General features: G+C 43.4%; 1 protein-coding gene across 5 annotated transcripts in view; it reads right to left on the bottom strand.

Annotated features, from left to right (window-relative positions):
• Positions 1-727: 727 nt before the first annotated feature.
• LOC138580435 (bactericidal permeability-increasing protein-like) overlaps positions 728-13,857 on the bottom strand; it is a 341,489-nt gene continuing 328,359 nt past the window's right edge. For all 5 annotated transcript variants that reach the window (XR_011304257.1, XR_011304258.1, XR_011304256.1 and 2 more), the window contains one exon: positions 728-4,313. Coding sequence is in view for 1 of the 5 variants with exons in the window: in XM_069650975.1 (XP_069507076.1) it covers positions 4,303-4,313 (11 nt within the window). In the remaining 4 variants the exon portion in view is untranslated. The remainder of the gene's footprint in view (positions 4,314-13,857) is intronic.

Genomic DNA, 13,857 nt, shown 5'->3' on the forward strand with positions numbered 1-13,857 from the left:
TTATAATCATTCTTACTTCACCATAAACGACCAACCTTGTGGGCGGGCAATGCATTATCATTTCAAGAAGTCCGTTTTAGTATAATCTCATAGTCTCACAGGATTTGGTGAAAAAGTAGATATTTGTTGGAGTTTTGGATGTCACTTGAGCAAGCTCAGCATATCATTACAGCTATTCACATTAATGCTAGATTCCCTTGACCTGAATCAGCCAGCTGACCATATCATTTTATCAGGATACATACATGTTCGATTCCCTTGACCTGAATCAGCCAGCTCACCATATCATAGCAGGATACATACATGCTGGATTCCCTTAACCTGATTCCGCCAACTCACCATACCATTACAGCTGTTCACATTAATGCTATATTCCCTTGACCTGAATCAGCCAGCTCAGCATATAATTATAGCAGGATGGACACGTGCTAGATTCCCTGGACCTGAATCAGCCAGCTCAGCATATAATTATAGCAAGATACATACATGCTAGATTCCCTTGACCTGAATCAGCCAGCTGACCATATAATTATAGCAAGATACATACATGCTAGATTCCCTTGACCTGAATCAGCCAGCTCAGCATATAATTATAGCAGGATGGATACGTGCTAGATTCCCTTGACCTGAATCACGGGAGAGTTATTCAAAAACGTGTGTATATGCGAGTTATAAATGCCATATCATATCATAAGCTTGGAAGGGGGAGTGATAAAGTACAAACTACTTTGTTACGTTAATTAATTGCTTTAATACGTTCTTTATTGGCCAGCAAACATAGTCAATTGATTTTTTTACATTTAATTCAGTTAGATTTTTATTGAGATTTTCCAAAAATGTCAATACAGGGCTTAGAATCAACTGCAATAGAAAACAGCATTTTAATGAGTGCCTTCACGCATAATCACATACTAAGTCAACACAGTTGTGCAGCAATTTAAGCTTCCTCTTATATTTATGGCTCATTTGTGTGAGATTATGATTTTGTATATGCATAAAAAGTAGACATGCAGCCCAGAGATGAAAATCAGCACCGCCTTTCCGGCTTTAAAAATCACTTGGATAATGCATTCAATAAGGACAGTACACAAAGTGGCATAGGATCGAGCAAAACATCTTATTACATGGTACAAGCAAAAGTTAAGAAATATGACAGAAATTATAAAGGGAGCTATTTGAATTTGGTAAAATATGAGCAGTAGCTAATAGAGGCCATAAAAACATCCCCCACAGCCATTAATAAACCTTACAAACTTACTATCAGAAGACATAATGCAGTTGCAAAGGGTTTATATAATGATTGTTTTAAGGCACAGAAGGCTGACCTGAGATGTAAAATCCAGAATATAATGAACCAGGAAGAACTACTATTTTACAGAAAATGAAATCTATGAATAAAGATAGCTAATACAAATTGTCTAAATAATAAAAAAAGATGTAATCTGAAGAAGCAATGGCAAGAAATGATGTCTAACTTTCTAAACAATTGTGGGCAGCAATTAATAAAGACAAGGTAGAATGTGACATTGCCTAGTTAAATCGTATTTCTGAATATAAATGAGAAACATTTTCAGAATGGCATGTCACTAAATTAGTCACTTAGAAAGTTCATCAGTTCATAGCAAGATTACAGAGGGATATGACAGTGGGGAAAAAACAACAACTATGAATAAAACTATTAAATCTTCAATGGCTGTGTTCACACGGCATATGTAAGACCCTACTGAAAGCGGCCTGTTAAAATGGGTGCAAATTATTAATGATTTAATGGCAATCCTAGTTATGTTGTGGCAAATTCCTGTGTCATGGCAAGAGAGTGCACTAACAGCCATTCACAGAAAGGTGCCACAGAAGATGCTTGCAATTACCGCCTTATTGCTTTAGGTATTGGAAGAAGATCAGCTCTCCTCCCCCCACCCTCCAAGTTTGGCTTGGAATGCATTTCTTGGTTGTTGTATGCAGACAATCTGATTCTACTTGATTCTACTAAAGGAGGTCTCCAGGGACAATTAGATACCCTGGCCCTCATTACAAGCTGGACGCAATGGGATATGGGGCACCAGTAACGACACCGGTGCCGGTAATCCTTTTGTGCCCTATTCCAAGGTCCCTTTGCGGGTCCTTCCTTACCGCCTGGTTTTAGCAGGCGTTAAGGACGGGACCCGCAAAGGGATACCAGGGAGAATAACGGTACCGTAATTTACGGTACCGTTATTGCCACCTTCCTCCTCCCCATTGAGCCCTATGGGAATGGAGAATGGCTTTTCAAATGGGGACTTACCGGTCCCGCAATGGTTGGAGGCGGTACCGGTATTGGTGCTAGTCATGGCCCCATGAGTCCATACACTATGGCAACCGAGATTAAAATAAATTTGAACAAGAAGAAAATCATGTGCTTTTCATCAAACCAGTCAGGACATAAGAAGTGGGTTTTGTTTTCAAATTAAATGGAGGTCCTGAGGGATTTCAAATACCTGAGGGTGACATTTCATGACAATTAAGGTGGATAAAATATCAATTTATTATTTCGTTTGAGGATTCAACATATTTCTTGGGAGCTTCGGTCTCTTACCTTTAATTATTGCTTATAAATTAAACATGTGTCCAACAGTCCTATATGTTGCAGAGTTGTGGGAAATTGGTTATTCAACCTGGTTAGATAGGTTGGAGGAAACTCCTGAGGATTTCACAGGGGAACACCTGTCCAATAAAAACACAGAGCTCAATTAGGCTTTGCTTCGCTATCTAGTTTGGCCAGAACAAAACCTGTGGCTATTTGTATCACAAATAGATTCCACGTGCTAGTATTAATAGCAATTACTTGTAGTTGAGATTGCTATTCCATCTGCTGAAATGAGAGAAGCATTCAGGGAATTAGTGTGTGCACACATATAACAAGACCTTAAATAAGACTGATTTTGACCTTGGTGGCGATATCTCTAGTTAAAGAAGGAAGTAAAGAAGGAAGCAAAGGGAAATGGCAAAATTGGAAAATAGTAAGAATGCACTTTACATACAAGGGCATTTGATGTCCCAAAAGTGCATAATGGCAATTCCATTTGAATAAATAGTACAACCTTACTTGGCTTAATTCCAATGCTGTGAGAAATGTAGGTATTTTATGAAGTTGCGACTAAAGCTTTTGAAATCATTGGAATTGTTAGGTGACTGACACAAGATTCCAAGATCATTGCAGATTTGCCACCTTTTTGGGGGGGGCATAATTAGAATTGTTATGGCACTTAATGATAAACAATTCGACCCTTAAGAAATCCAGAACCAAATACTTCGATAGATTTTATTTTCCGATTGAACATCATTGTGCTATCAAAGGTTTCTGGATAAGATGTATGAAGGAGCAGGCGCCATCTAGTCTACATTGGGTTTCTGGAAGCCCATGAAGAGTCATTTACAGTTAAGTGATAGGAAGGTTGGGTTATCGATGGGATTTTCAGTCATAAATGTTAATTCTCTCTTAACAATTACAGATTTGCACATGTTTACAAATATAGTACTTTGATCTGGAAATTGACTATGTATAGTGTGAATTTCATTGTATATCTGTTTCTTTTACAATAGACATGCTGTACATTTGATTATATTGTTGTATGAATTTGCTTTCATCAATATGTGTTATATTTCACACATCATTGCAGAATATTTTGAAGCAAACTCATACTAATAAAAAATTACAGTAAATTAAAATGTTACTGAGTGGCTGTATTTTGCTTAGTTTGCCATCTAATGGTCTCTGATCTTTTCAATTACTACCTTGATGATTATTTACTATAAGTGGTATTAGCTCCTGACACTTCACAACCATTGCTGTCTTGAGTTCTACCTCTGGTACTGAATCATAAAGAGAATCTGGTTCCTCTGAGGCCTGGTAAGAGGGGCCGGTCTAGGAATCTGCATCAACCCATCACTGGAGGGCCACTATGGTATTGGGGTACTCCCCAGATATTACCTAGACTAACAGTTTTTAGGAGACATTGGTTGTCAGCTGCATTCTTAGCACATTGGTTTTAAGCGCCTGTAGAAAAATTATCTATAGGCATCATGTCTTGAAGTTAGCAAAGTGATGATGAAATGGTCGCCGTTCTCCAGATCTTGCTCTGTAATGGGAGCTGCAAAGACATGGGCAGATTCTCTGAAGATGTTGAGGTGTGTAGGACAAACAGTGAATTACGCTGAGGGAGTTTGGGTTTCATTAATTCTGTGATCAACTGTACTGTTCAGCTTTTTGTTGACATTTTCCAGCCTGCCAGATCCAGCTTTGTTCACTGCATATCTGCCATCACCTCAAGAACTCCCTGTAGTGAGCAAAAGGCAATCAGTAGGTTACAAGACATCACTTGCATCTGTCCCCAGACATGTAAATATGTGTATTCATATTTATAAACATCTATTTGTATGTGTGGAAATGTGTGTTTGCTTGTCCACATGCGTATTGGTATGTTTCTATGTAAACATATATATTCAGTGAAAAACTTTAGCTGAAGTAATGTTAAGGTGCTAGTTTAATGCAGTAAACCCCCTGAAATTCATCAGCTGATGGAAGCTACATCACCTTAACTCCAAGCCTTCCCATTATGCAGCCGAAGAACAGAATGATGATATCACTGATCACATCAGACATTACATCACTTATGTCATCATTGATGACATCATTTGAACGAGAGCACACTAATAGCATCACTGATTACATTATTGGTGACACCAATTATGTCATCACTTGTGATATCAACGAGGACAAGTGGGACAGTGAAAAGTAAAGTGCAATTAATCTTCATTCTTATCGGGAAAGAAAGGGAATAAAAGGTGAACATGTCTTGTCCCATTTGGCAATAAATTGGGCAAGTAGTAAGATTTCTAGACGAAACTTGGTGAAAGTGCTTTTCGACTTGACTTCAGTGATAATCCAGATATGGTTCCAGACCCCAATTTGTCTTGACTTGCAAATAGTTGCCATCTTTCGTTCATGACAAGTATCAATCACCTTTCCTCATACCCGACCAATAAAATGATTCTTGATACTATATTTCTACATGGTACCAAACCTAGTGGGGTCTTCCCATATATCTTCAAGCCCAATGTTTGCTAGCATAGTTTTCACATGCCTAAATCACAGCAATTGCTTTCCTCCTGATCTATGCAACACCTCCTCTATTCATTCTCTATACAATGCAAGCATATCCGAGTTTCAAATTTTAAGACAGTACAACACTGGTTGGAACATGAACGGCATTATTTCAGTTAGTAGTCCAACCTCACAAACAACCAGAACAGTAGGTGCACTAGATGGCACACCAAAGAGATGCTCTAAACATTTGTTCTCCGCTATTTGGATAGAGGGGCAAGGAGTGTACCCCACAATTTGGCACCATATACAACTGCTGGAATTGCCTGGGCCCTATAGATATTAAGAGGGACTGAAGCTAGATTAGCTTCAAGGTGAGATGCAAGGCTTGCTATTAAACACAATGCTGCAGGCAGATCATGGTGCTTTTATTGATCTGTTGGACCCATTTTAAATTATGGGAAAGAGTGTCTCAGATAGTTAAATGAGTCGACCGATTCCAAAAGATGGTTGTTTAAACACAATTATGCAACAGGCCGGAATGCACGCTCTACCAGGGCACATATAATGGTCTCCACTTTAGATTGGACGGTATGTAAACCTTTGGTCTTACATACATTCTCAAATACATTAAGTTGGTGTTGCAACCAGGCAGGTGTGTAGGCCAGCAAAACAGCATCATCTGCAAATATAAGGAGATACCATTTATGTCTGCCCCAGCTAGGAGCATCTTTTGCCAGAGCATGCAAGGCTGGTACCAAGCCATTGATATACAATAAAAATAGAAAAGGAACGAGCACGCAACCCTGCCTCATTCTGATGTTAGTAGGCACTGGGTCACTTGTTTCTCCAGCGAATGTAAGCAGTATTCCTACGGTAAAGAGACTTGATTGCATCACTGAAACTAGTAGGAATACCCAGAACATCCAAAGTATCCCAGAGGAGATATCTCGGGACAGAATCAAAGGCGGTTTGAAGGTTTACAAACACCAAATATATGTATTGGGAGTTCAACCACACATTTTTGTAATATTAGGTCCAGCCTCATCACTTAGTCGATTGAGGAGCCTAAATCCCACCCAGACATTAGAGAGGATATATAGCTTGACTACCCAGCTCTCCATACGATGTAAAATAATCCCCAAATAGATTTTTGCCAGGGAGTCAGTGAGATAGGTCTATAATTAGCTGGTTGATCCTTGTCTCTATTCTTGTAAACGGGGATAATAACGGCCTCCCTCCAGTTTTGTGATGGCATGTGCGTAATGAATACGTCAATTAGAAACATGATGAGAAAAGGAATCCAAACAGCAGGTTCATTTTTGAACAGATCACATGGGACAAAGTCTGGACCTGGAGCTCTACCACTTTGCTGTTCAAGTATTGCCAGCTTCACGTCCTTTGGTGAGATAGGCCCAAGTATGGCATCTACAGACTGCAAGGTTATCTCTAGTACGATAGCAGCAGTTCCTATAGCTTCACGATTGGAAGTGCTTATACCATTCATCAGGGGAAATATTATTTGGTGCAAATTTGAAATCAGGCTTAATATATACTTTTACTAAGTGCCAAAACTCTGTACTGTAATGGGACCCTACAGCGGTCTCCAAAGCCTTCCAAATGTTCTGATTATGTTCTGCCTTCTTTCTAAGCAATAAGGACTTCTATTCGGGCCTTAACCTTGATATTCTCCCCATTCTTCTACCCTCCTTGCTCTTGAGTGCTTTTGCAAGTGTGACATTTGCTGTTCCACACTCCTGTTCAAACCAACGATGTTGCTTGTAATTGGGGATTGAGCTAGTACTTCCTAATCTTGTGACAAAGGGAGCCATCGTCTCCACCACTAGATTACAAAAATCCAAACGTGTGTAGATCATATTATATTCGGAATATTCAGCCAGCACTGGCAGTAAGGCCTTTTATACCGATACAAGAAAGGCAGTAGAGAGACCAGTAGGCCACCTCTGAGTCATTACCCTTTGTGAGTTCCAAGCACTGTGATACGATACAACTTTATAATTCCTGTTTGTTCGAAATATTTCAGGAAAAAAAGAGACTATTAATGGATCATGATCACTTTCTGCTTGTTCTAGAACTTTGAAAGACTCTAGAACATGGGTGCACAACATACGGCCCGTGGGCCAGTTGTGGCCCGCCATGCCCTTTTGACGAGGCACAAACACTTTCCTAATGGAGGGCGGCCTGCGGCCACCCTCCATTAGGAAAGTCTTTGTTGTCTTCCGGGCCGGTGAAAACACTGGCCCTCATTGGCTCAGCACACACACGCATCACGTCGCTCCTACGAGCCACGTGTGTGCTGCACCAATGGAGGGCCAGCACTACGACTGGCGTGGTCCATAAGGCTTGATGCCGGAAGGCATTTCAGCCTTGGACCACGCCAGCCGTAGTACGATTCCAGCGTTCCAGCTTACCTGCCGCTTACCTGCCTTCCAGCACGACTCCGGTAAGTGGTCTGTTTTGTTTTGCTTTATGTTTGTGTGTGTATGTTGCGGGGGGTGTGTGTCGGATGTGTATGAATGTTTGTATTTGAATGTATTTTGTGTGTATGTTGAGATGCAGGGGTGGGGGGGGTGTGTCGGATGTGTATGAATGTTTGTATTTGAATGTATTTTGTGTGTATGTTGAGATGTGGGGGTGTGTGTCGGATGTGTATGAATGTTTTGATTTGAATGTATTTTGTGTGTATGTTGAGATGTGGGGGGTGTGTGAATGTTTGTATTTGAATGTATTTTGTATGCATGTTGAGATGCGGGGGTGGGGGGTGTGTCGGATGTGTATGAATGTTTGTATTTGAATGTATTTTGTGTGTATGTTGAGATGCGGGGGTGGGGGGTGTGTCGGATGTGTATGAATGTATTTTGTGTGTATGTTGAGATGCGGGGATGGGTGGGTGTGTCGGATGTGTATGAATGTTTGCATTTGAATGCATTTTGTGTGTATGTTGAGATGCGGGGGTGGGGGGGTGTCGGATGTGTGTCGGATGTGTATGAATGTTTTGATTTGAATGTTTTTTGTGTGCTGAGTTGGGGGGTGGGGGTTTGGAGTTGGGGGGTGGGGGGTTCGGGTCTTTATGGGTGCATGCTTGTGTGTGTGCTGATTTGGGGTGTGGGGGGTGCGGGTCTGTATGGGTGCATGTTTGTGTGCTGAGTTGGGGGGTTCGGGTCTGTATGGGTGCATGTTTGTGTGTGTGTGCTGAGTTGGGGGGTGCGGGTTCGGGTCTGTATGGGTGCATGCTTGAGTGTGCTGGGTTGGGGGTGGGGGGTTTGGAGTTGGGGGGTGGGGGGTTCGGGTCTTTATGGGTGCATGTTTCTGTGTGTGCTGATTTGGGGGTGGGGGTTCGAGTCTGTATTGGTGCATGTTTGTGTGTGTGCTGAGTTGGGGGGTTTGGTTGGGGGTGAGGGGGCCATGGGGCATAGTGTTTGGTTGGGGGTGAGGGGGACATGGGGCATAGTGTTTGGTTGGGGGTGAGGGGGCCATGGGGCATAGTGTTTGGTCGGGGGGGAGGGGGCCATGGGGCATAGTGTTTGGTTGGGGTGAGCGGCCCATGGGGCATAGTGTTTGGTTGGGGGTAAGGGGGCCCTGGGGCATAGTGTATCTAGGGTCAATAAAATATAAGTTAAACAGGCGAGATACAATAACTAAATAGAAATAAATTATAACAATGGAAAATGTGTAGTACAAAATGTAAGTTTGAAATGCAAATAAAAATCGTTACCCCTCAAAAACATTCTTTTTCCATGTGTTTAGTACAAATTGGGGGTTTAAAAAGCCTCCTGCCACGCCCCGCCTACCGCCCTGCCCACATTTACTTTTCGGCCCACTATAGCCCTCATGTAAGGTACTTTCGGCCATCTGTCAAAACCAGTTGTGCACCCCTGCTCTAGAATATCACAATGAGTCAGATACCATTAAGTAGTCAATTTGACTCTGTTTATTCTGGATGCGAAAGTGATATTAGCCAGAGAGTCCTCTATGAACCTCCCATTACAAGTTCTTAAGCCATAAGAGTACAAAGTTGCACACATCATCCCTGCTAATGGATAGTCAAGATGATGGCGGGGCTGATAGTGTCGGATTTCCCAATGCCTCATCCTATCTCGCCAGATCCTCAAAAAGTTGATTGGATTCTTCCAACTGGCAAATGAAATCACCCACCGGCATCAAAATCCTGTTAAGAGATCTGGCCATAAAATTGTGAATTTTGTTTAGAGCCAGTTATAATTGGGCGACTGCCTGCTAATTTTATCTCACATACACATTCAATATCTAAATGGTCAGACCCCCCTTGAGCCCTAACACCATGCAAACCAAATCTGGGGATACCAATTCCAATTGCTTACAAGAAACCCCTAGACTGGCATGAGCCCAGCCAGATCAGCATTCCCCCTTTTTGTCACCCTCTATTGACTTTTACTGATGGTTTAAAAAGAGTGCACTAATTAGATTTATGGACTGGACCTGTCAACCATGTGTCTTGCAGTCATATTGTGATATGTTTATTTAATTCATGCCAATCAAGGTCCAAATATTTATTAGCTAGCCCATTAATGTTCCATGATCGAATTTGAATGGGGCCACCGATATGGGGCTTGTTAGGATAAAAAGCCCCATCCTGTGAAGCATGATAGGTGGAAGGAGGGTCAAAGCCATTATATTGTATTAGAAGATTTTATTTATAACGAGCCCAATACCAGAGAACCAGTTTCTAAGCGCGGGTCAGGGATTCGGACCCGTGTAGCTCTGCGTTGTCTTGCTTCCAAGATGAGCGTGTTGCCCCTGAGCTATCCTCCCAGCCCATTGATCCATTGGAGACCAGAACCTAAATCCCCCACGCTCCACACATTACCCTTCAAACCACCATTGAACATGGGACAGAGAGGGCAATCCAGAAATAGCTGTTTATCTCCAGTCAATTGGTGACCCTCCCCCCTCTTACCCAGCTAAGGGCACAAGAGCAAGGAGGTTCCATAAAATGGGATCATACCAGGAGTCATGGAGATGACAAGTCTTAAAGACTGCATCCAAGTACACCACAATCCCCTTAGCTGCGAAAGCATCCTTGCAGTTCAACAAGCAAGTCCTGTTGTATGAATTAACAAACCCAATCTAATATCACAGCCCCCATAGAAAATAGAGTCAGTATTCGGCAGGACAAGAAAATGCTGCTTGGAATGTCATTTACTTCTAGTAATTCTGACAGGGCTTTAAGCAGGGCGCGCTTATATGCATTCTTGTCTTGCCCCTAAAATTACATATTAGGCTTAGAGATCTCCATCCCTGCATCGGATCAGTTGCAGTCTCCTTTTCTGAAGCCATTGAGAGAACAAAAGGCAGTTGCTTCTCTGATGAAATCCCCTGATGTATCCTGTCATTCACGTATTGTGACACAGGGCCCACATCCGGAGCACTCCTAGGCTTACTAAACCACACTCACGTTATTCCACCACTACAGTGGAAGATGCCGATATTGATGCCGATATTGAAGCACTAAGATCCTTCACTACCATAACTGGGGCAGGTTGCTGTTGGTTCACCCAAGATGAAATAGCATCCCCTTGCAGTATCAGAGACATCTAACCAATCAGATGTTTCTGCTTTTTTATCCACCGTTTCTGCCTAACTCTCCCATCAACAGGGAGCCTAGCCATTTGTTAGGACGGATTTCCATTTATGGGTAATTTTTCCTCCAGTTGTGTACCCTCAAACTTGTTGCTGTTTTCTGACCATCCCAGCCTGAGTTTTACCAGTGGAACCCAGCATTCGGCTGTCCTCCACTGGGATTCTGATCATGTTATGGGGAAACTGAAATGCCAGCACTGGGAGACTTTGTTTCCGTTAGTTTTTCACTTTTGTTGTTATTCTTTAGTAACATTTTATCAGTGCCGAGTTTCGTACTCCTAGCATTCCAAGGTCTGGAATTAGGAGAGTACCTGAACCTGAGCATACTACGCGATCACTGTGTCGTCCAGCTGTGGTGACGAATTTCGTGGGTGCCTTGCTGCTGTGCCCCAAGACTTGCTGCAGTGGAACTGGCCCGATCCCTTCACCAGGAGCAGAGAAACCACCTCTGTCCCTCCATGTAATCATTCCTGGAACGCAGCCCCTGAAAGCCGCAGAGCCATGCAACTGCAGGATTTGAACCTGTGAATGTACTGGACTTGCATCCTTTACCAGTGGCCCCTGGCGCACCAATAGACTTTTACGCAGGAGTGTCCTCTGATGGCCACTCTTTATTGAGGTAGCCTGTGCTACAGAGCTATTCCCAATTCTTATAATCTGCTCTGCCCTCATGGGAACTTATTCTTCACTACCTCACCCATCTTTCTGAGTTGCTACAGACCCTTGAATATAACCCGTTTTTAGCTTAAACGCACAATCACGTGCGCCAGCACCAAATGTACATTTGAGCTCAAGGCTCCACTCATCCTAGGGACTGGACTGCCAATTAAGCAAGGGTTTGAATTGTTGAAGGACTGCCTAAAAGAATTTCGCACTGTGTGACCATTTTCTTTTCAGGTTGTGGATCTATACTGTGTAATACTCCTTTAGTCCGCTGGTTACTGTATATATGTTTCATAGTTAGGGTTGTGTTGGTTGTGTTAATACTGTTGAAGTGAGAGTCACACTACTGAGGTCTGTGTAACCTGAAGCTGTTGGAGTTGGTGTTTAGGTAATCCAACAAACAAAGCATTACAGTAGTCCAGTTTGGTGCTAGTAAGAGAATCCACCACCATAGGACGGTCCTTCACAGAAATGAGCGTACGTAATGGTTTGAGAAGCTTCATCTGGTAATAGTAAGTCTTAATTATTTGGTTTACCTGTAGATTGCAACTCATGCTAGATTGCCAGATAACAGCAAGATTCTTTACTGTCTGAGTGTAGTCAGCTGTTACGCTCACCTGGCTCCCACAGGGGCGTAGATCGAACCCGGACAGCTGCGGCCTCCACCAGCGTGAAGCGTAGGGCAAAGATGACCGTCTGGATGGACCCCCTCAGTCTTGTGAGCTTGACTCGTAGAAATATTCTCCTGTAGATGGAGAAAGGTATTTAGCCCCCTGGGTGTGAATGCAGAACCCCCTCCCTGCTCCCGTTCTCCCCACTTGCCACCTCCGGTATTCCTAGTCAGTGTTCTCACCTTATATTTTTGATTGGTGAGCTCTCCATCCTGCGTGGCATGCAGGGGCGCGCAGATACCAGTTACTTCACTGGTTTTAGGTGTTGGGGTTCTGGACGAATATTGAGTCCTGAGTTTGCCAAGTCTTTTAAAGAGTTCAAAATGTCCAAAGTTCACTCTTGCAATCCCCCGTGATTTGCGGCGACAAATTCTGTCTGGAGGTTGCTGGCGGCGTTCAGGTAAGAGTCTGTATTACCCAAACTGTCCTGTAAAGGTGCGTGTGAATTGCTCACTGTATTTTCCTTTTTTCCTAGATGCGGCGTATTGAAGAATAAAGCCTCCGGTGATTATCAGGTAAGTCTTGTGATTGCCTTTTTAGTCTCTTTAGGCTCACCTTGCTTTTTCTTGTCTTTTCCCCAGGTGTTGAAAATCACTGAAAAAGTGACAGAGGCAGCGCCGAGTCGGAGATGCTGTGGGCTGGTGAAAATGGAGCGGCGCTGTAGCTGGGATGCAATGCGTGCCGGAAGAATGTCCCTTCAGGCTCGGAGCGATGCAGGATCCGAAATCAGGTGAGAAATCAGATCAAAGTCTGTAATCTAACCTCTTCTTCCATCTTCCTTTTTCTCCTAGGGGCTCCGTGTTCGAGGCGGGCATGGCAGAAGGCTGGATGCAGGTTTGCTGACACGGTGAGCGTTACGCTGCTAAATGCAGAATAACGCGAAGCGTGTGTTGAAGGGCGGGGGTGGTTTAAATCGCTTTGAAAGTAGTCCCAGGTAAGAAGACCCTGGAACCACACACGAGTGGAAAAGTAGTCCTTGCAGAAAAAAATAGTCCCTCCAGATCTCACGTTGGCCTGGAGGCATGTGCAGCATGGTCTGCCTGAGGTAAGTGATGACTATGAGCCTGGCGCCTTAGGCGCCAGGACTGAACCCAGATAGCCCCGGTTAGGGGCTTCTGAGATTTAAACAGATGTCCGGGTGCCTGCTTCCAGGGAGAATGGGCTTGGTCATGCTGCCCGGGGGTAGGCATCATGACATCAGCAGCCAGTCCAAACAAGGTTGGTCAGGATATTCAGTCCAACTCAATGCAGACGAGTGTGTCACCCAGCTGTGGTGACGAACTTTGTGGGTGCCTTGCTGCGGTGCCCCACTGTGCCCTAAGACTCGCTGCAGTGAAACTGGCTGGATCCCTTCACCAGGAGCAGAGAAACCGCCACTATCCCTCCATGGAATCATTCCCGGAAGTCAGTCCCTTAAAGCTGCAGAGCCGCGCAACTGCAGGATTTGAACCTGTGAATGTACTGGACTTGACTGGCAAAGTTTGGTCCGGAGTGCGCCGAGGGTTGGTAAGTACTTGCATCCCTTACCAGTGGCCCCTGGCGCACCCATAGAAGTAATGGTTTGAGAAGCTTCATCTGGTAATTGCAAGTCTTAATTATTTGGTTTACCTGTAGATTGCAACTTATGCTAGATTGCCAGATAACACCAACATTATTTACTGTTTTAGTGTAGTCAGCAGCCAGTCCAAACAAGGTTGGTCATGATATTAAGTCCAACTCATTGCTCTGACCAAAAACAATAATCTCTGTTTTGGAGGGGTTTAGTTTGAGTTTGTTGTCCTGCATCCAGATTTGAATGTTATC

The sequence above is a fragment of the Ambystoma mexicanum genome, chromosome 3p (genome assembly GCF_040938575.1).
Source record: "Ambystoma mexicanum isolate Mex_15411 chromosome 3p, UKY_AmexF1_1, whole genome shotgun sequence".
Taxonomy (NCBI): Eukaryota; Metazoa; Chordata; class Amphibia; order Caudata; family Ambystomatidae; genus Ambystoma; species Ambystoma mexicanum.